A 22153-nucleotide genomic window follows, 5' to 3' on the forward strand; every position below is an offset into this window, starting at 1 on the left:
GGTGCAATCTCGGTTCACTGCAACCTCCACCTCCTGGGTTCAAGCAATTCTCCTGCCTCAGCCTCCTGAGTAGCTGGGATTACAGGCATGCACCACGCCTGGCTAATTTTTGTATTTTTAGTGGAGACAGGTTTCGCCATGTTGGCCAGGCTGGTCTCGAACTTCTGACCTCAGGTGATCTGCCTGCCTTGGCCTCCCAAACTGCTGGGATTACAGGTGTAAGCCACCAGGCCTGGTTGAATGTTTTTATATTTGTTAAGAGCTGTAAAGGAGGAGGAGAAGAGGCATGAGAAAATGAGAAAGAATTATTGTTATTATTGGTAGTAGTAGCGACCGAGACTGTATGCGGCCTATAAAGGCTAACATATTCACTATCTGACCCTCTAGAGAAAGTTTGTCAACCCCTGGCCTAGAACATGGATGGCTTCTTACTAGGGTTCAATAAGTGTCTGAATGGAGGAAGGAACAGTTTAAAACTCAGCTTTGCCAGGCGCAGTGGCTCACGCCTGTAATCCCAGCACTTTGGGAGGCCGAGGTGGGCGGATCATGAGGTCAGGAGTTCGAGACCAGCCTGGCCAACATAGTGAAATCCTGTCTGTACTAAAAATGCAAAAATTAGCCAGGCATGGTGGTGTATGCCTGTAGTCCCAGCTACTCGGGAGGCTGAGGCAGGAGAACTGCTTAAACCTGGGAGGTGGAGGTTGCAGTGAGCCGAGATCGCGCCACTGCACTCCAGCTTGGGCAACAGAGTAAGACTTCGTCTCAAAAAACAAACTAACAAAGAAACCCCAACCCCAAACCCCACTCCCCGCCCCAGCTTTAATGACTTCCTATCTTAGGAATAATTCAAATGCCTTCCTTCACATTTCATTTTGTTTATACAGGTGTCTTTTCTACGAGACTGTGAGAATGGTTTCCACCTGGGGACCTAGAGCACTCCCAGGTACAGATAAAGTTACTCATTTAATATTTATTAAGCACCTAGTAGGTGTTTAAATAAATTATAAATTAATTATACATCAAATAAATATTGAATGAATAACTGTACCTGTCTTGTTCATTCAGCATCCAGCACAGGTGTACAACAGATATTTGTGGGGTGAATGAACACAGGATAAATGAAGACTTCTAGAAACCCTTCCTCCTCTACACAAGGCTCCAGGCATCCTTATAAATTTATAATCTTATAAATTAAAGATGATTCCTTCTTGCCTATAAGTAGAAAGAGGGCTTCAGTTAAGTGAAGATCCAGTTAAGTCAGGTTACTCTGTCCAAAAAGCTCAACTTTTGTCACCCAGTTTTAACACCTGATGGTGGCACAGTTGCACCACATACAATTTTCAGGACTCTGATGAATGTGCTGGGCATTTCTGCACTAACTCTCCTAACCAGTGTGCCAATGGGATATGGCAAAACTATGAGCAGTGACAGAATGACAGAACCAAGGAATCATGAGATTTGCTATAAGCAAGACAGAGAGCCAGGAAATGAGGAGGGCAGAGAGCTCTGGGCTGGGACTCTGGGTTGGCTGGAGCACACCCCAGACTGGCACAGGGCTCAGGGCTAACACTTCCTCCAAGACTTGCTCTGGGGCCAGGTCCAAGACTACAATCTCCTTGCTGTTTTTCCATGGCAGTAGCTTAGACTGTAGTTCTCTGCCATGAAGTGGTTCAGAGAATGCATGGAGTTGCTTTTTCAGCACCAGTTCTTTCAGAGCAAGTTGCTTCATTTCACTCAGAGCACTCAACTTATTGAAACTGATGAAAAAAAGTTCATTCATTTGATCTACCAGGAGTCTCAAATTAGGCTTCAGGACGAAGTTGCTTCACTTCACTCAGAGCACTCAACTTACTGAAACTGATGAAAAAAAGTTAATTCATTTGATCTACCAGGAGTCTCAAATTAGGCTTCAGGACGTTTAGTTGTTAAGTGAAGACACCTACTGGTGGAGGGTGATATTGCAGCCAAGCTCTATAATGCGATAATAATTGCAATGTCTAAATGTTGAGGTAGGCAACTAAAGCTAAATTCTAGGAGTTGCCAAGTGTGAAATCAAAGGATTCCTAGGCAAGGATTATCACTTTTGTGGCCCAGCAGGAAATATGATAGAAGAGGGGATGAGAAAGAGGAAAGTCTGACATCGGAAGGGTGATTTTTATTATCAAGTGTTATAAAATATTCTCAAGATGTACAGTGCCTAATCTACCACAGAAGTTTTCTATTTGGGCATATTTTTTCTTCATGATGACATGTGTTGAATTTTTAAGATGAAGGGTAAAGAGGGATTTTCCTTCCAAAAATTCACTATACTGTCAATCTTGCTGAAAGAGTCAGTAAACAAAGAATGCTTTTAAGTAATGGTTAGAAAAATCAGGAAGAAATATGTTCCTCAAATAATTGGATGATCTCTTGACTTTTAGTGAGAAGATTCATTTTCTGCAGGATGAGCAGAATTTGAGACCACATTAGCCAAAGTCTGTAGGAGCCAGCCAGCCAGCCAGCCAGCCAGCCATGACTGGGAAACGCCAGAGGCAGATAAGCCTTCTCCAACGCAGAGTTTTGGTGTAGAAATCTCAGGGGTTAGTCTGTCAATGTTAGATCCCTTTAAAATTCAATCCAAAAGGCTTATTCTAAAATAAAGGAAGTGTTCAAAGGTCACATAAGATATAAGGCTAATCCCAGCTTGGGTTCTTAGTTTGAATGAAGAAAGATGCTATTTTCCAGCCAGTTGAACTATAAATAAATCCATCCCCATCATTTCAGGTGAATGACGTAACAGCAGTCACCACAAATTAGAGCTTTTTCTCCCTTTTCCAGACAAATCCCCTCATCAAGCCCGTTCCGACTGGACATTTGTGTTTGTCACAAACCAGAGCTGTCTCTTTCCTCTCTCCTCTACCCTCCCACACCCATTCCTTCTAGGGAAAGTCTCTGCATACTCGAAACCAGAAACTCTGCCATCCCAAGAGTGGCAGCTCGTCTTCTCTCTGCTCTTTTCTAAGAAACACATAATTATCCCTGGGGCTCGGGAACTATTTGCAGCTTTAGCAGGATGCCATGGCTCTGGCCAGTACCTATTAAACTAGAAAGAGGAGCTATAAATGGACTGGTTGGGAAAAGACTGAAGTTAATTCTCGACGCCATTCCTTGAGGCAGTGAGAATGACTGTGGGGCCTGTGAAGTTGACCACAGGGCCCGTGCCCAGGGGCAGCAAAGGTACTGGAGCTTTTGAATTTGGAATTTCTACTTGATATGGTTTGGATCTGTGTCCCCACCCAAATCTCATGTCGAATTGTAATCCTCAATGTTGGAGGTGGGGGCTGGTGGGAGGTGACTGGATCATGGGGGTGGGTCCTTTATGAACGGTTCAGCACCATCCCTTTGGTGCTGTCTCGAGATGGAGTTCTCAGGAGATCTGGTTGTTTAAAAGTGTGTAGCACTGCCCCTCTCGGTCCTGCTCCTGCCATATAAAAACTGCTTGCTCCGCCTTTGCCTTCCACCATGATGGAAAGCTCCCGGAGGCCTCCCCAGAAGCTGAGCAGAAGCCACTGTGCTTCCTGTACAGCCAGCAGAACCATGAGCCAATTAAACCTCTTTTCTTTATAAATTATCCAGTCACAGCTATTTCTTTATAGGAGTGTGGGAATCAACTAATACACTACTGCTGGTCAGGGGCACCCATGTATTTTAAGTAACAGTAGTGTAGTAATAAAAATGGCATCAAGCATACATTACTGACAATGTGCCAAGCACTGTTCTAGGTGCCTTACAAATATGACTATAAATCCTATAATAATTCCACAAGGCAGATTTCTATGATCAACCCCAGTTTACAGATGAGGAAACTGAGGCCCATGAGAGGGGGCATGCTTTTTCACTTCTAGGATCTCTGCTTGCACCCCTGATCCTCATCAACCCCTTCAAACCTCCTGGTACCCTAGGAAATTAAAGAGCGCTGGATTCTGGAAGTTCTGAAGTCCACACTGGCTCCAGGTAAGGTATGGGCCGGGGCCTTTGCAGATGTGGAGAATGATCTTGGGTGGCAGAAGAAAAAGTTGGGCCACTGTTTATGTAAATGTATAAACCCCAGGGGAGAGCTCAATCATTCCTCTGTGCATACCCAATTTCCCACCTTCTCTTTCTCCATAATTGCTTCTGAGAGAAGAGTTGTGTCATCCAGGAAATGGAAAGATTATTAGGAGGGAATATAATGTATTTTAGGGAGAATGGCAATAGGGATGGGAATTGCTTGACACTGCATCTGTCATTGCCCAAAAAGGGCTGGGGTCTGGTGCCAAGGATGTCAAATGGATATGGCCCAAATCTACTGCACATTCCTGCCTCCCAGCCTGTGCCTGGCCATCCCCTCAGCCCAGGATGCCCTTCACTCTATGGAAACCTTCTGATCCTTCATCAAGACCCAGGGTCCCTCCTTTCCAACCCCTTATCATACCTGAGAAGAATGCTCTTAGCTCTCAGCTACCATGTTGCTCTGTATAAAGTGGAACAAAGGCATTTAACTCCCGATAGCATGGCTAGGAAGAAGTCTGCCTCCCCTTCTCCATGAAGGCATTCTCTGAGAAAGACTCCAAGTCTCAACCACTTGGCAGTTTTTTGGTATATTGGATGAAACAACCTCAAATACTATTTTTGGGAAATGGGATGGGGTATCAACCAATCAATCAAGCATCCATCCATCCATCCATCCATCCATCCATCCATCCACCAATTCAACCACCCCTCCTTCCCTTCCCTCCCTCTTGCCACCCACCAATCCATCCATCCATCCATCCATCCATCCATCCATCCATCCATCCACCCACCCACCAGTTCAACCGCCCCTCCTTCCCTTCCCTCCCACCTGCCAACCATCCATCCATCCACATCACTGTATCCTCAGCATGGAACCCAGGGCCTGGTGCACAGCAGGTGCTCAGCTGGAGTTTGCTGAAAACTGAACGAAGAGAAGAAAATAGAAAATATTCTTACCAGATTTCTTTTTCCCAATGTGCTCCCTGTACAGGAAAGAAAGGGGGTGGGAAAGAGTAATGAGTCAGTACTTGTCATGTATTGACATGAGTTATTCTGCTAGGAAACTGAGATTCTCCATCCCCCACAACATCATCAGTGAATGAATAAAATCCAGGCCAACTAGAGGGACCCTGACTTCTTCAAAGAGAAAGAATTTCTCTTAATTTTCCCCCTTTGCCTGATAAGCGTTCTGGTGCCCTGGGGACCAGTGTCTCCATTTATTTGTAGACTGGAAGCCCTGGGGAGGAGCTGAAGGGGATTGCAGTTTGAAAATAGGAGTTACGTCCTCACACTGCACTGAGCCTGATGCCTACCTTGTGAGGCACAGCAGACGTCCCTGCCCCATTTCTTGGGATCCCCTAACCCACAGACATGGGGCAGAAAGTGCTTGGCAGTAAGTGTACAGGGAACACATTAAAACTGGGCAGAAGTTTGGACAGCAGTGAACACAGTGCACCTCCCTAGTGGTGACAGGGGAGACACTACTATGGGCTAGAATTCACAGGGAATAATGAATAGTGACTCCCTTACATTCGTCGACCATGTCAGAGTTTATGAATGCAACTGTATCGGCCAGGTGTGGTGCTTCACGCCTGTAATCCCAGCACTTTGGGAGGCTGAGGCGGGTGGATCACCTGAGGTCAGGAGTTTGAGACCAGCCTAGCCAACATGGTGAAACCCTGTCTCTACTAAAAATACAAAAATTAGCTGGGTGTGATGGCACACACCTGTGGTCCCAGCTACTCTGGAAGCTGAGACAGGAGAATCAATTGAACCTGGGAGGTGGAGGTGCAGTGAGCCGAGATTGTGCCACTGCACTCTAGCCTGGGTGACAGAGCAAGACTCCATCTTGGGTGGGGGGCGGGCGGGGGAAGCAACTGTATCACAAATGCAGCATTACACATTAGGGCTTACAAAGCACTTTAAAGTAAGTTATCTCATGAGTAATAAACTTTGCAGTAGTTGGGTTGGGAGGGACATTGTGGCAACAGTAGCATTAGCTAATATTATTAAATGGTACTAGATCCAGTGCTGGCACCCTGCTAGGCACTCGTAGTTCACTCATTCAATACTCAAGATGATCCCAGGAAATAAGTATTATTCTTATTCCCATTTTACAGACGAGGAACAGACAGGCTAAGTAATTTGCTCAAGGTCACACAGCTAGCAAGTAGCACAGCTAGAATTTGAATCCAGATTGAACTAACTTTTAAAAAACTGAGATATAATTGACAAACCATAAAACTCATCCTTTAGGCCAGGAGCGGTGGCTCATGCCTGTAATCCCAGCACTTTGGGAGGCCTGAGGCAGGCAGATCACCTGAGGTCAGGAGTTGGAGACCAGCCTGGCCAACATGGCGAAACCTCATCTCTACTAGAAATACAAAAATGAGCCAGGTGTGGTGGTGGGCACCTGTAATCCCAGCTACTCAGGAGGCTGAGGCAGGAGACTCGCTTGAACCTGGGAGGTGGAGGCGGCAGTGAGCCGAGATCATGCCACTGCACTCCAGCCTGGGAGACAGAGCGAGACTCTGTCTCAAAAACAAAACAAAACAAACAAAAACTCATCCTTTAAAGGTATACAATTTATTGGTTTTTAGTATATTCACAAGGTTGTCCAACCATCACCAGACCACTTTTATCACTCCAAAAAGAAGCCCTATACCCATTATTAGTCACTTCCTATTCCCCCTCCTCCAGCCCTTGGCAACCACAAATCCTGCTTGCTGTCTCTAACTATTTGCCTATTCTGGATGTTTCATATAAACAGAATCATATAATGTATGGCCTTTTGTGTCTGGCTTCTTTCATTTGGCATAATGTCTTTGAGGTTCATCTGTGTTATGGCATGTATCAATACTTCATTACTTTTTGTTGCTAAGTAATACTCCATTGTGTGGATAAACCATAATTTGTTTACTCATTACTAAGTTGCTAGACATTTGGGTTGTTTCCACTCTTTGGCTATTTTGAATAATGTTTCTGTGAATATTTGTGTACAAGTTTTTGTATGGACCTGTATTTTTATTTCTCTTGGTTATATACCTAAGAGGGGAATTGCTAGGTCATATGGTAACTCCAGGTTTAACTTCTTGAGGAAGTGCCACACAGATGTCCACAGCAACTGCACCATTTTATATTCCCACCAGCAACATATGAAGGTTCCAACCTCTTCATATCCTTGACAATACTTGTCATATGTCTTCTTTTTTTTGAGGTGGAGTCTCACTCTGTCACCCAGGCTGGAGTGCAGTGGCGTGATCTTGGCTCACTGCAACCTCTGCCTCCCAGGTTCAAATGACTCTCCTGCCTCAGCCTCCCACGTAGCTGGGATTATAGACGCCTACCACCACGCCTGGCTAATTTTTGTATTTTTAGTAGAGATGGGGTTTTGCCATGTTGGCCAGGCTGGTCTTGAACTCCTGACCTCAGGTGATTCGCCCACTTTGGCCTCTCAAACTGCTGGGATTACAGGTATGAGCCACCACGCCTGGCCTATCTATCTTCTTGATTACAGCCATTCTAGTGGATATGAATTAGATCTAATGATATTTCACTGTAGCTTGGATTTGCATTTCCTGATGGATAATGACGCCAGGATCTTCTCATACGCTTATTGGCTATTTGTGCATTTTCTTTGGAGAAATGTCTACTCAATGTCTGGGTTTTTAACCACCATGTAATAATGCTTCAGAGCAACCTGGGAGAGAGCAGGGAGGGAGCCAAGCCCAAGAGCAGGGGCTACAGTCCTCCCGTATGTCTGGGAGGCGCAGCAGAGTCTGGCCAGGTCGGGCTGGGCTGGTGGTGATGTCTTCCCTCCAGCGAGGGAGGTTGACCTTCACAGCACCCATGCAGAGGAGGGTGAGGGTCAGAGTGGAATGTCTAGCTCACCTTCACTGGCACTCACCGGGTCCTGGTCAGAAAGCTACACTTGCACTGACTCACTGCATCCTCATACATCCCTTTGAGGGTTATTCCATTTTGCAGATGAAGATACTGAGGCCCAGAGAGGTGAGGTACCAGGCCCAGGACTGGAACCCAGGAAGTCTGGCTGGAGCCCACTCTCCTGACCACCACCTGGACTGTCTAGTGACTGAAGTTCCCCTCTTAGCTGCTGCATCAAGACACACTAACGAAGGTTCCACCAGGCTGCTTCTACAGAAAGCACCAGCTGCCAGAGTTGCCATCCAGGCCTGCGACCTGAGCCGTGGTCTGGGCTCAAGTCCCGGGCTCCTACTGAGCCATGCACCCCTGCTTCCACTGTCCCAGCCAGAGCAGGGGAGTGGGGGCGGCAGGCGACCCTTGGGTTCAGGCAGCCACAGCATGCGTTTGCTCAAGCAGGTGGGTCATCTTCTCGGTGTGACATGCTTGGGGTGTTCCCAAGTTTTCCTACTCGTGGCGGCCAAAACCCTCCTCCAATAGCACCAGCTGGCTAGGAAACACCCCCAAAGTCTATGTCAAGCCCTAACATGGGTTGACCTTCAGGATCCTGACCAACACACCAACCCCACTGGGTATAACCCTCAAGTTCACTATCCCTAAACCAACAACAAGGACCCAGCTGAGACTGCCTGCTGTGGCCCCAGAACAATCCCTTGGGCCCTTGGCAACCTCGCCACCTTCCTTCCTTTTCAAATCCTGGCTTAAAGACAGGAAGACGTCACTAGGTAAGCACCTGCCCTGTGCCAGACACCATCCTTTATGGGCAGGATCTTGCTTAGTCCTCACAACCAAGCTGTGAGCCAGGGTAGTGACGCCCGCTTTACTGATGGGAAAATAAGCTCAGAGAAGTCAAGTCATTTGTCCAAGGTCACACAGCTGGGAAGGGACAAAGAGATCTGAACCTTCCCTTTCTTTCCAGGAAGGCTCTCAGAACCAGATACATACACTCCAGCATGATGCTTGCTGGCTTGTCTCGGCTGTTACTTGGTGCTTTCTTTGGTGCAGTCTAGGCTGTGTTTTGTATTTTCAGTGGATGTTCTATTTGTGTATGCACGGGTGCCCCGCACCCACATGTTCACGCAGCTTTTCCCACCACTGTGAAAGTCAGCAGGCTCTCCCTATCTGGCTGATGAATGAATGAACAATGCCAGTGCCCTTGGCTGGATGCAGCATGGGCTGAGAACTCCTGTCCTGAGCTATTTCTATAAGCCCAAGCGAGCGAGCTAGTGGGGCTGCCTCTGCCACCGAAGAGAAGAAGCCAGAGAGTGCCACAAAGCCACCATGCAGCCTCCGGGACTTCCCACCTCCTCTCGAGGGCTGGCTCACACCCGTGTCCCCGAGTGTCCTTCCTTCTTGAATGAAGATGACGAGACTCCTCCCAAGCACAGCAGCTGCCCCTGGCCTGGCCCTCTCCCCTCTGTGTGTCTAAGTTGGTCTGACGCTTGCTCAGAGGCTGGGGCCGCTGCAACCACCCTCGCCAGGGAGAGGCCAGAGGCATCCCAGCACTAACATTGGGAAGGGCCACCAGGGCGGGGCTTCTTCACCTCAGGTCCATGTACAGGATTCTGCACAAATGAGGACCTCCTGAAACTGCAGGTGCTCTTCCAGGAAGAGGGAAGTAAGCTTTTGTTGGAATCTCTAAGTGGTCCATGATGCTCCCCACAGTTAAAATTGGAATCTCTAAGTGGTCCATGATGTTTCCCAAAGTTAAAGTCTCTGGGACACTGAGATAAAGTAGAAGAAAATCTGGCTATCGTTGAACCCAGGGGACCAAGGAATGCACACCAATGTCAGTACCACCCTCGTGGCTGCTGTCCGCTCCTTCCTCTGCCCTTGGGCAGTAAGGTCCGTAGAGCAGTCCCAAGTGCTTTTCTCTACATCTTCTCATTTGATTCCTCAAGCAATGCTGTGAGGGACGTGTCATCAGGCCCATCTTACATAAGAGGAGACTGAGACAAGGGTCGGAAAAACCTGCCCAATCTCACCCAGCTTGAAAGTGGCTCCTACAGGCTGGGAGTGGCGGCTCATGCCTGTAATCCCAGCACTTTGGGAGGCCAAGACGGGCAGATCACGAGGTCAGGAGATCGAGACCATCCTGGCTAACACGGTGAAACCCCATCTCTACTAAAAATACAAAAAATTAGCCGGGCGTGGTGGCGGGCACCTGTAGTCCCAGCTACTTGGGAGGCTGAGGCATGAAAATGGCGTGAACCTGGGAGGCAGAGCTTGCAGTGAGCCAAGATCACGCCACTGCACTCCAGCCTGGGTGACAGAGCAAGACTCTGTCTCAAAAAAAGAAAAAAAAAAGAAAGAAAGTGGCTTCTATAAACCGAATTCATATATTGAAACACTAACCCCAGTGTGATGGTGCTTGGAGATGGAGCCTTTAGGGGTAATTAGGTCATAAAGGTTGAGCCCCCAGGATGGGATTAGCGCCTTTATGAGAAGACATGAAGGTAAGAGGATCGCTTGAGCCCAGGAGTTCCAGACCAGCCTGGACAACATAGCCAGACCCTGTCTCTACAAAAAATTAAAAAGAAAAAAGAAGAAGAGACATAAGAGAGCTGGCTTTCTCTCTCTCTCTCTCTCTCTCTCCCAGGTGGGGACACATCTGCAAACCAGGAAGTGGCCTTCACCAGGCACTGAAATAGCTGGCACCTTGATCTTGGATTTCCAGCCTCTAGAAAGTGAGAAATACATTTTTGTTTAACCCACCCAGTCTGTGGTATTTTTGTCATAGCAGGTGGAACAGACTAAGACAGTAGTCAGGCAATTTTCCCTGCTGAGGGTATATCAGGCTGGGCATCTTGATCAACTCTTAAGAGACAGCGCTGGAATAAAGACAGCAACGTCTGGTCATTCCAAGAGGGGTACTACCATGAGCCGCCACTTCCTGACGTGGTCTTAGAATTTTTCCCTGTGGCAGTCACTCAGTCCTCACCATTACCCTAAAAAGTACAGCTATTCCCATTTCACAATAGAGCAAGTGGAAGCCCAGAAGCGAAGTGAGGGAGGCCCATGGCCACACAGCCCAGGAGTGGCAGAGGCAGGATTCGAACCTGGGTGTACTAGATTCCAAACTCAGGCTCTTTTCTATCAAGTGAGCCTCTTGTGTGGGACTGAGCTTAGGTTCAGACTCAGGCTGACCTGGGGAAAATTCACCTTCACCTCTTCCAAACCGTGCCTCTCTTTCATTATTATTTTGTTAAAAGTCCCTTTTATTATTCTGAACCTCAGCTTCCTCATCTGTAAGAGAGGAATGACAGGGTTTTTGTTTTTGAGACAGAGGCTCCCTCTGTCACCCAGGCTGGAGTGCAGTGGCGGCGATCACTGCTCACTGCAGCCTCAACCTCCTTGGCCCGAGCAATTCTCCCATCTCAGCTTCCTGAGTATCTGGGACTACAGGCACGTACCACTATGCCCGGCTAATTTTTTTTTTATTTTTAGTAGAGACAGGGTCTGACTATGTTGCTCAGGCTGGTCTCGAACTCCTGTGCTGAAGCAATCCTTCTGCCTCAGCCTCCTAAAGTGCTGGGATTACAGGCGTGAGGGAATGAGTTTTTATTGGGCAGTTTTGTGAGAAAATGAAGTGGAAAGGGAACACAAGTTCTGTATCCTTTGATTTACCTTGTGTAGAAATTATAATTGAAGCCAGAGGCTATGAGCCTGAATGGAAGTTCAATCCTGCTAGCCTGGGAGGACTGGAGACAAAGGTGCTTTGAGAATATTTCCCCATATTTCATGATGGTGATACAAATTGGGAAATGCTTACCAGACACCAACGCCAAAGACACTAAGAACAAAAACATTAGCCAGCATGAGTGAAACACCTCAAATTATCAGATTTATATTATTCTGTATCTTTATGATTATTTTTAAATTTATGAAACTGTGTCTTGGCTCCCGTGTTGGGAAGGCATTCCCTTGTGACATCTGATTCAAAGGTTTACTGTTGCCTCTTACAGTCTCCCTTGACTCCAAAACCACGCACTTCTGTGCACTCACTATGAGAAGCTGTATTTACTCACTCCGTGCTCGTCACAGGAAACGGTGCATATTGGGATATATTTATTGCAGAAACTTAGGTCTACTCTTCTGTGTGCTAGCAAACTACCAGTCCTGAGTGGTGCACTCGGAGGTCTGTGAACTCGATTTTGGAGGTAGCTGTGTGTGTGTATAAATATAAATGGCCTGACTTCACTTGTTAGAACACTCTCATGCTTTCTCCTCACAAGTCTATTTAAACAATTTTTGTGACTCCAGCAGATCATTTCCTTTCCAAAAGGGAGCATGTGTCTTTCTCTCTCGATACACATTCAGTGCTCGGCACACTGCCCACCATGCTGGCTGCTTGGCAAACGCAGCCTTGGTTACGGCTGCTGCCTGGGGCATCCAGCGAATGCATCGCCAAGAGCGGCAGCGTCTACTTCTGGAACAGAGCCTGGCTGGTACTTTTCAGCCCTTCTCGAATGAGCCCAGACAGACCCCAAACTCTGCCCGCTCTTGTTCCTGTGACCCCAGGACACTCCCAGCACCTTGGGCTGGTCTCTTTTCCCCACTGCTATTTCTCCGTTAGCCAGATCCCTTCCTGCTTTCCCCAAAGCACCCGGGCCGGCCAGGGTGCTGGTGTGTTAAGTGCGAGTAGGCAGGCGGTGCTTGAGTTTTACGTGGTATGCACTGTGTGGCTGGGGCTGCTGGCTGTGTAGTGACAGGCGTCTGGGCAAGTGGCCTGTCCACTGCAGGGAGAAGCGACAGGGAGGCAGGGCTGTGGTGGGCATTTTGGAGAGCTTTGGAGCCTGGCTGGTCAGGATGAAATCCTGGCCCCGTTGCTCACCGGCAGCGGGGTTTTCGTCGGTTTGGGTTGCTCCCGCATTCACGTCCCTGGCAGTTCCTGAGCACACCCATCTCTGCAGACAGAAGCCAGATGAATCTACGGCTCAGCCCCTGCCTCGTGGGCTCAGTCTGCCCAGTTCCCATACACCTCGCTAAGTGCTGTGGGCAGGTGCAGAGTGTGATGGGATGACAGGAGTGGCACTCAGTTTCCTTCATCTGTCAAACAGGACAATCACTACCCACTTACAGCAACTCTGAAGGCTAAGTGAAGTGCAGTCTCACAGGGGCTCAGCCGACGAAACTCACTTTTGGCTGCACTTTGCTTTACTTGGGGGTGGCTGGACTGGCAGGAGGGAGGGCTGTGGGGCTCCATCTGGGGAAGCCCACAAACAAACTTACTCTTTGGGGGGATTCAGGTCCTCAGGTCTTGTCTCAAAGAACTGCAGCACCTCATCACACTGAGAGATGTAGGGGGGCAGCTGGATGAGGGCCTGGAGAAGAGAGACGCAGGTGAGTGCAAAGGAGGAGAGGGGGCTGGGCATGGTGGCGCGTGCCTATAATCCCAGCTACTTGGGAGGCTGAGGCAAGAGAATTGTTTGAACCTGGGAGGCAGAGGTTGCAGTGAGCTGAGATTGCGCTGCACTCCAGCCTGGGTGACAGAGCGAGACTGTCTCAAACACACACACACAAACACAAAAGCAAAACCAAAAAGCAAAGGAAGGAGACGGGTGTTAGGAATGCCATACACCACCAGTGGCTCTCAAACTCGGGAACGCACCAGAATCACTTGGAGGGCTTATTAAACACAGATCGTGGAACCCCACCCGAGTTTCTGATTCAGTAGTTCTGTGGAGGCGGGTGAGGATGTGCATTTCTAAAAAAGTTTCCTGGTGATGCTGCTGGTTTGGGGAACAACAGACACACACACACACACAGTATGATATACATGCATATATTATAGGCATATTTGTTCAAGTAATATGTCCATATTTAGGCAAAATCAGACCATACTGTACATGCCATTTAGTAAACCTATGCTTTCACTTAGCTATAAATTGTCAACTTCATGCCATTTCATTATTCTTATTTATTTATGTTGAAATAGGATCTTGCTCTGACACCCAGGCTGGAGCGCAGTGATGCAATCTTGGTTCACCACAACCTCTGCCTCCTGGGTTCACGTGATTTTTGTGCCCTAGTCTCCTGAGTGGCTGGGATTATAGGCATGTGCTACCATGCTTGGCTAATTTTTTTTTTTTTGTATTTTTAGTAGAGATGGGGTTTTGGCATGTTGGCCAGGCTGGTCTCGAACTCCTGGCCCCAAGTGATCCACGCACTTCAGCCTCCCAAAGTGCTCGGATTACAGGTGTGAGCTACTGCACCTGGCTCATTTCATTATTCTTCTATAACATCATCTATACTGGATATTGGATTTTATACAGCTGTTGTCATACTTTATTCAACTCGTTGTCTACTGGTGAATCTTTAGGTTATTTCCAACATGCTCACATATTATGTCTTAACTCACGAATCTGAAGCATTAAAGTGAAGGGACTGTTTTATGATTTAGATAGAGGTTTAAAGTCTCCAAGTTAACGAGGGGTTGAAATAGATCTTCCACTGGCCAAATTCCACATTAATCCACCCCAGTGACTCACTGGCTGTATAGCCCTCCACAAAGCTGGTTTATCTACTAACAGGTATTCATTCAATGATTCAATGAGCATTTTCTTTGTGCTCAGCACTGCACTAGTTTCGGTGCCAAATACAAGAGAAGTGCAGGGTACACTCTGCTCATTAAAGGATTTGAAACTCAGACGGCCATCATGAATAAACAGCTCAGTTTAACAAATATTCACTTAAGCCTCCTTTGGCCCGGGCCCTGGACCAGGGTAATGAGGATGCAGATCTGAGGGTGGTTCAGGTGGTTCATGCATACATTTTGTTGCACACACCTGTGCAGAGAACACGTGTGCATACACACGAATTGCACAGGTGATTCTGCCAGCCAAGCTGCCCAAGCAGGGCATGCTCTGCATGAGGCTGGACTCTGTTCTCTCCTAGAGGGCCTCTCATGAGCCTTCTCACCATGCTGAGCCTGAGTCTGGGCTAGAAGAGATGTGTCTTGCATTTCCTTTCTTTCTTTCTTTCTTTCTTTCTTTTTTTTTTTTTTTTTTGAGACGGAGTCTTGCTCTGTCACCAGGCTGGAGTGCAGTGGTGCTATCTTAGCACACTGCAACCTCTGCCTCCCGGGTTCAAGTGATTCCTGGGCCTCAGCCTCCCTAGTAGCTGGGATTACAGGCGCACGCCACCACACCCGGCTAATTTTTTGTATTTTAGTAGAGATGGGGTTTCACCATGTTGGCCAGGATAGTCTCGATCTCCTGACCTCGTGATCCACCCACCTTGGCTCCCAAAGTGCTGGGATTACAGGCGTGAGCCACTGCGCCCAGCCTGTGTCTTGCATTTTCCATATAACCAGCCTTTAATAGCTCACTGCCCAACTCCCAAAGTGATGTGCCAACGCTGCAGCAGTACTGGGCTCTTGTGGACCAATGGAGAGATGAATGGAGGCCTCCAGTGTGGTACCTTTTACAGGGCTTTGGGGATATGTTGACCCTACACAATTATTTCTTCCATTAAAAAATTAAATTGTGGTAAAATACACACAGTAAAAAGCTTACCATCTTACCCATTTTCAAGTGTACTGTTACAGTGCATTAAGTATTTAATGCATTCACACTGCTGTGCTACCAGCACCGCCATCCATCTACAGAACTCTTTTCATCTTGCAAAACTAAAACTCTGTACCCATTAAATAACAACTACCCTTCCACCCTCCCCCAGCAACCACCATTCGACTTCTGTCTCTAGGGATTGATGAATCCAGGTAGCTCGCATCAGTGGAATCATACAGTGTTTGTCTTTTTGAGCCTGGCTGATGTCGTTTAGCAAGCTCATCCATTCAAGGTTCATGCTTGTAGCAGGCGTCAACACTTCCTTCCTTTTAAAGGCTGAGTAATATTCCATTGTATGGATACACCACATTTTGCTTATCATTCACCTGTCAATGGACACTTGGGTTGCCAACCCCACATTACTTTGAGTCAGGCTCTAACTTTAAGCCCCCGAGCTGCAATCTGCTCCAGACTCAGAATGGATAAACACACCATGAGGGACGTGGATGGCCTGGAAGGGCACCTTTCCTGGTCACTGTCCATCCTTCCACCCTTCTGAGGGGTGACTAAAGGGCTCACCGATTTTTAAAATTAGACTTTAAGTAGCTCCTGCTCTGCAGCAAATCCTTAAGGACTGTTTCTAGAGCTGAATCAGGGAGTCCTAGAGACAGGAGCAGGCCCTTCCCTCCCTCACCTCCTGTTTCTAGTCCCCCTTCTTTTTCTGGTTCCAAGCAGTGAGTGGTCATTCTTCTGGCCTGGATGAGCTGCTGTCTGCTCCCCCCGCCCATGGGCCTCTTTTTCCTCTGAAATCCTGCAGCCCTTGCAGTTGGAGCCACATAATGAACGAGCTGATTACATGCTGGACTGTGGTGTGTCCTGGCTGCTTTGTGTGCAAATATCTTGTGGCTTCCCCCCAAGACTGCAATAACAGCACTCCTCGACCTTGGCTCAGCACTGGGTGGCTCCTGAAATGTGTTCATCTGTGTCACTTTATGTAGCCCTGGGAAGGCTGGCCCATTTAAGAGATGGGGAAATGGACGCTCTGTTGAGGTGGCTTGGTCTAGAGGGTCCAGGAAAGGTTGACAGCAAACCTCTACCTTAAATCCACAAAAGGCGGCAGGGCGGCAGCTGTTCCTCCTCCACCTTCCCTACGTGCCTAGACTGTGCTGGGGCGACCCTAAATAACACGAGGGAACAGCCCGGAGCTGGCCATGTGTCTCTGTTAGAGGAGAGCTGGGTGGCTGTGGGGCATGGCCCCTGGAGGTGGTCACTGTCTCTGCCTGGAGGGGACCTCCCAGGATGGGCAGAGGCCCCAAATGGACTAGAAGGGGAAGGGACAATGAGGCCCATGGAAACCTCCTGATGATGCCAAGTTCCCTTCTGGTTTTGAGCTATGCCTAGGAAGTAAAAGCCAAACCAAACCCCTAAACCATAAAAGAAGTCAAGTTACTAATAAAAGGCATGGCTGAATGCTTTGATGTTGGCCCATTTCATTTGGGATGGACTTGGCTACCAGTAAAAAATGACCCAGGGCTGAGAAACCATTCTGCATCTGAAAGACTCCAGGATAGTCCTAAGTTCCGTCGGTAGTGACAAAGAACCACAGCTCCAGCAAACTCAGTCCTGTTCTGGAAGGGATCCTGGCGCTTTGGACAGATGTGGCTGATGCCGGCATGAGAGAGGAGAGCAAGTCCTGCTTGCAGAGGGTAACAATAAAGGTCAGACAGAACCAGCTCGATTCTGGCCTCGTCACTTCCTGGCTGTGAGGTTCTGGCCAAGTCTCACCTGCCTCTCTGAGCCTCAGTCTACTCATCTGCAAAGCGCAGCTAAAGAAGAACACCCATCTTGGAGGGCTGTGCTATAGAATAAGTGAGGATGTGGTTGTAGGGTTTCCATCATATATTAGTTGCTTGATGGACACTGGATAAACCTGTTGGCTCTCTATACTGCCCAGATACAAGAATATAGTGTTTCCAAAGGCGATTTCAGAGGCAGCCAGATGATTATGTTAAATGACAATGCCTTGGCTAGGGAGAAGGTTCATGTTTTCTCAATTCTCTTTCAACCCTCTTTAATTTAAAAAAGAATGCCCCAGAGAAGTAACACTTGTCTAACTTGCCTCCTGAGAGCAGGACAGGCTCTGCAGAGCCTCCGGTAGGCAGGTAACAGCAGCTAGCTAGATTTAAAAATGTTTTCTGTTGTTGTTGTTGTTGTTTTATTGTTTTTATTTTTTACTTTTATGGCAGGTACATGATACCCATTTGTTTTGTCTTGTTTGTTTGCTTGTTTTTGAGACAGAGTCTGGCTCTGTGGCCCAGGCTGCGGTGCAGGGTGGGATCTCAGCTCACTGCAGCCTCCACCTCCTGGGCTCGAGATCCTCCCATCTCAGCCTCCTGAGTAGCTGGGGTTACAGGCGTGCACCACCATGCCTGGCTAATTTTTGTATTTTTAGTAGAAACGGGGTTTCGCCATGTTGCCCAGGCCAGTCTCAAACTCCTGGGCTCAAGCGATCCTCCTGCCTCAGCCTTCCAAAGTGTTGGGATTACAGGTGTGAGCCACAGTGCCCAGCCGATACCAGTTTTATGTTATGGTTGTGATATAAAGTTTTCTCTAAGATATATTGTTTTCAGAAGTTCAAAAAGTCAGGAAGCCCTCTTAGCACAGTAGGCAGCAAGTCAGTCTCATAATCTGAAGAAGCTCAAAAAGTGAGTTGAAGAAAAATATGAGTAATAATATAGGTGGGTGGTATATGACAGAATTCCAGAAGGGAAGTCTCAAGTGACTGGAGCCTGGTAAATACTACTGTTATGTTGCCCATAGTTTAAAATACTACAGCATGGGCACACACACTCACAAGTGTGTACGTTTGCATGTGTGTTCGATTTAAGCTACACCATATGATGGTTAGTTACTACCTGAAGTTCCCTCATTTAGAATGAACACTGGTGCAAGTGAAAGACTCTAATCAGAAGTCCACACTTCAGAAAAGGCTGCTTCAGGACTTTAGCTGTCTTCATTGTGGATCAATACCACAGCCTTTATTCATTAGCCTAACTGTTGTTAGAAAGAATTTTTTTTTCTACTGGTGAAATGATCCTAGAAATATTCTCAGACACTCTGGCCCTTGCGAGAACAGAACCTGGTGAGCCCAGTACCGTACATCCTTCAGAAAGTGGCCCAGGGTCTAGGATTTAGGATTCAGCCTCTTCTTGAGGATTTTACTGTCAGACCACGGTTAGGATGATCTGATCCTGCTTCTAGAATGTGGTTGCATCTGCCTTGAGGAATCATTCATGCAAAGAGACGTCAGACAGACAGCTGGGATTTCAAGGAGCTTCCAGAAAAACTTGAGTGGCAATTTATGAGGTGGCTTGATAATAAATCCTTGTATGTGTGACAGGATTCAGCTAAGTCATATTTTCATTGTGTCTTTTGATGAACAGAAGTTCTTAAATTTAATGTATTCAAATAAACCAATCTTTTTGTGCCTGGTATCCTTTTTGTATCTTTAGAAATCCTATACCTAGAGATTATAAACATATTTTCCTAATGTTATCTCCTAAAACCTTTTGTAATATTGCCTCTTACATTTATGTCTTTAATTTTCTTGGAAATGATTTCATGTGTGGTGTGAGGCAGGGGTTAGTTATCTTTTTTGTTTTTTTTTCCCATGTGGATACCCATTTATTGAGGAATGATCTGCAAGGCTGCCTTTGTCAGTATCAGAGTGTCCATCCAAATACACATGGATCTGTTTCTGGGTTTTCTATTTGTTTCAAGGGTTTGTCTATCCTTGTGCTAATACTGCACTATGTTAATTACTGTAACTTTACAATAGGTCTGGTAGAGCAGAAAGTTTCTTCCATTGTAATATACACCTGGTAGCTAGCTTTGGGATATCATCTATGGCTCTCATCTATCTCTATCTATTAGAGACCTTCATTTTCTACTAAAATAAAGCTAATTATGATAGATCAAATTGGCTTAAGGTGGTTCACAATAATGTCAGTAACAGATACCCAAATGTCACGTAACAGCCTATGTAGTCTATAAAAGAAAGGGATTATTTCATCTCTCTCCAGGATGGCAGTTCCCTTGAAGCTGAGCCCAGGGAATCTGGCCAAAAAACTCCAAATATCCGCTCTATTTATTATGTTTCATTAATAGCAGGGGGTGGTAACTTCCATGTGGCTCATTTAACATAAGCAGTTTCCTCCCTATGGTTAGTCCAGGTGAATTCATTATCTCTGTACCATTCCAAGCATCAGGCTGCTGCTATCCTGTATTACTCTCGGATTTTAAATTTCCTTTTCAAAACCAAAAGTCCAGGAGTTGGTGAAGCCCTTGGGTGCAAGGGAAGTCTGACTCTGGAGAGAAGTCAGGTGGGCTGGGGAAGAAGCAGAATAGGCTGATTTGGGCTGAGGGACAGCAGATTCTGGGGAAGGTATGAACTGGAACTTCCCGGCTAGGCAAGGTGACCCTATAGTCCTTGCCAGCAGGGCCTGGACAAAAGAAGATCATCTCCAGAATTGGAATTTCAGGCTCTAGAGGTTTGGAAAGGGACAAGGAAGAGCTGAACCTTCTTCTGAGGGCTGGGAGGCAACAGCAGCGCTGATGGCTGCTCCTTAGCCCCGGCCCTTCCTTTGTCATGAGGTACTTAGGAGACAGAAGAGTCTGGGTTTATCTGGCTCTAAGAAACACACATTTGAATACCTCGGCCTTTGGCATTTTTACTTTCTTTCTTTTTTTTTTTTTTTTTTGAGATGGAGTCTCGCTCTGTCACCCAGGCTGGAGCGTAATGGCATGATCTTGGCTCATTGCAACCTCTGCCTCCTGGGTTCAAGCAATTCTGCCTCAGCCTCCTGACTAGCTGGGATTACAGGTGCCGACCACCACACCTGGATAATTTTTGTATTTTTAGTAGAGACGGCATTTCACCACGTTGGTCAGGCTGGTCTCAAACTCCTGACCTCGTGATCTGCCTGCTTTGGCCTCCCAAAATGCTGGAATTACAGGCATGAGCCACCATGCCCAGCCATACCACTTTCTTAGAGGCCATAAGTGGTATGTGAGTGTGGAGGCGTAAAAGGCTTGAGTCCAACTCTCTAACCCTCAAACCTAAAAATCTTATTGTAAGTAACTTTGTTGGGCCTCCACTTCCTCATCTACACAATGGGAATAATAAAACTTACTCCTGCCTAGGAGTTCGAGACTAGCCTGGGCAACATGGTGAAACCCCCATCTCTACCAAAAAAAAAAAAAAAAGGTATGTGCTGGTAGTTCCAGCTACTCAGGAGGCTGAGGTGGGAGGATCACTTGAGCCTAGGAGACTGAGGTTGCAGTGAACCAAGGTCACCCTACTGTACTCCAGCCTGAGAGACAGAGCAAGACCTTGTCTCAAAATAATAAAAATAAAGCCTACTCCTCAAAGTTGTTGGAGAGATAAGGCAAGGTCCCATCTGGCAAAGAGCAGACACTCAATCAGTAGAGGTTTTCTGACCTTCTTTGATGTCTCCTGCCAAGAGAGGGATCATATGTCCGCGCACTGTCCCCTTCTGTTTAACACTTTTTTTGTAGAGATGGGGGTCTCACTATGTTGCCCAGGCTGGTCTCAAACCCCTGGCCTGAAGCAGTCTTTCCACCTTAGCCTCCCAAAGTGCTAGGATTACAGGCATCAGCCACTGCGCCTGGGTTAATACTTTTTAACAGATTTACTGTGGCATAAATTACATACCATAAAATTTACCCATTATAAGTACACAATATCAATGATATTTGGTAAATTACAGAGTTGTGCAACGATCACCACAATCTAGTTTCAAAACTTTTCCATCACTTCAAAAATGTCCCCCAACCTAATTTACAGTTCATCTCTGCTTCTTCTACCACCCCCAGGTCTGGGAAACCACTGATCTGCTTTTTGCCTCCATAAATTTGCCATTTCTGCACATTTCATATAAACAGAATCATACAATATGTAGTTGTACACATCTGGCTTCTTTCACTTAGCATTATGCTTTGGAGATTCATCCAGCTTGTAGCATTTACCAGTGTTTCATTGCTTAATTTATTTATTTAGAGCTGGAGTCTTGCTCTGTCACCAAGGCTGGAGTGCAGTAGCGCTATCATGGCTCATGGCAGCCTCCAGCTCCTGGACTCAAGCAATCCTCCTGCCTCAGCCTTCTGTGTCCTGGGAGTACAGGCTCAAGCCACTGTGGCATGCTCCCAGTGCCTTTTATTGCCAAATAAAAAGATATGTCTATTATATGGATATTACGCACTTTGTGTATCCATGCACCAGTTGATGGACTTGTGGATCACTTCCAGTTGTTGGCTATTATGAATTAATGTTGCTATGAACATTTGCAGCCAAGTCTTTCTGTGGACATAAGTTTTCAATTCTCTTGAGTATATACCTAAGAGTGGTCATATGATAAGTTTAACTTTTGAGGAAACTGCCAAACTGTCTTCCAAAGTAGCTTCCCATCTTTTTTTTTTGTGACAGAGTTTTGCCCTTGTAGCCCAGGATGGAGTGCAATGACACGATCTCAGCTCACCACAATCTCCACTTCCTGGGTCCAAGCGATTCTCCGGCCTCAGCCTCCTGAGTAGCTGGGGTTACAGACATGCGCCACCTCACCTGGCTAATTTTGTATTTTCAGTAGAGA

At 46.9% G+C, this 22153-nt stretch overlaps 1 protein-coding gene across 2 annotated transcripts in view; it reads right to left on the minus strand.

Annotated features, from left to right (window-relative positions):
* The window catches only part of SH3PXD2B (SH3 and PX domains 2B), a 124476-nt gene that overhangs the window by 38914 nt on the left and 63409 nt on the right, over positions 1 to 22153 (minus strand). For both annotated transcript variants that reach the window (XM_032158633.2, XM_058440148.1), the window contains exons 5-6: positions 13207 to 13298; positions 4990 to 5015 (exon numbers count right to left, since the gene is read on the minus strand). In XM_032158633.2, the coding sequence (XP_032014524.1) occupies positions 4990 to 5015; positions 13207 to 13298 (118 nt within the window). The remainder of the gene's footprint in view (positions 1 to 4989; positions 5016 to 13206; positions 13299 to 22153) is intronic.

This window comes from Hylobates moloch, unplaced genomic scaffold (assembly GCF_009828535.3).
Source record: "Hylobates moloch isolate HMO894 unplaced genomic scaffold, HMol_V3 SCAFFOLD_6, whole genome shotgun sequence".
In the NCBI taxonomy this organism is placed as follows: Eukaryota; Metazoa; Chordata; class Mammalia; order Primates; family Hylobatidae; genus Hylobates; species Hylobates moloch.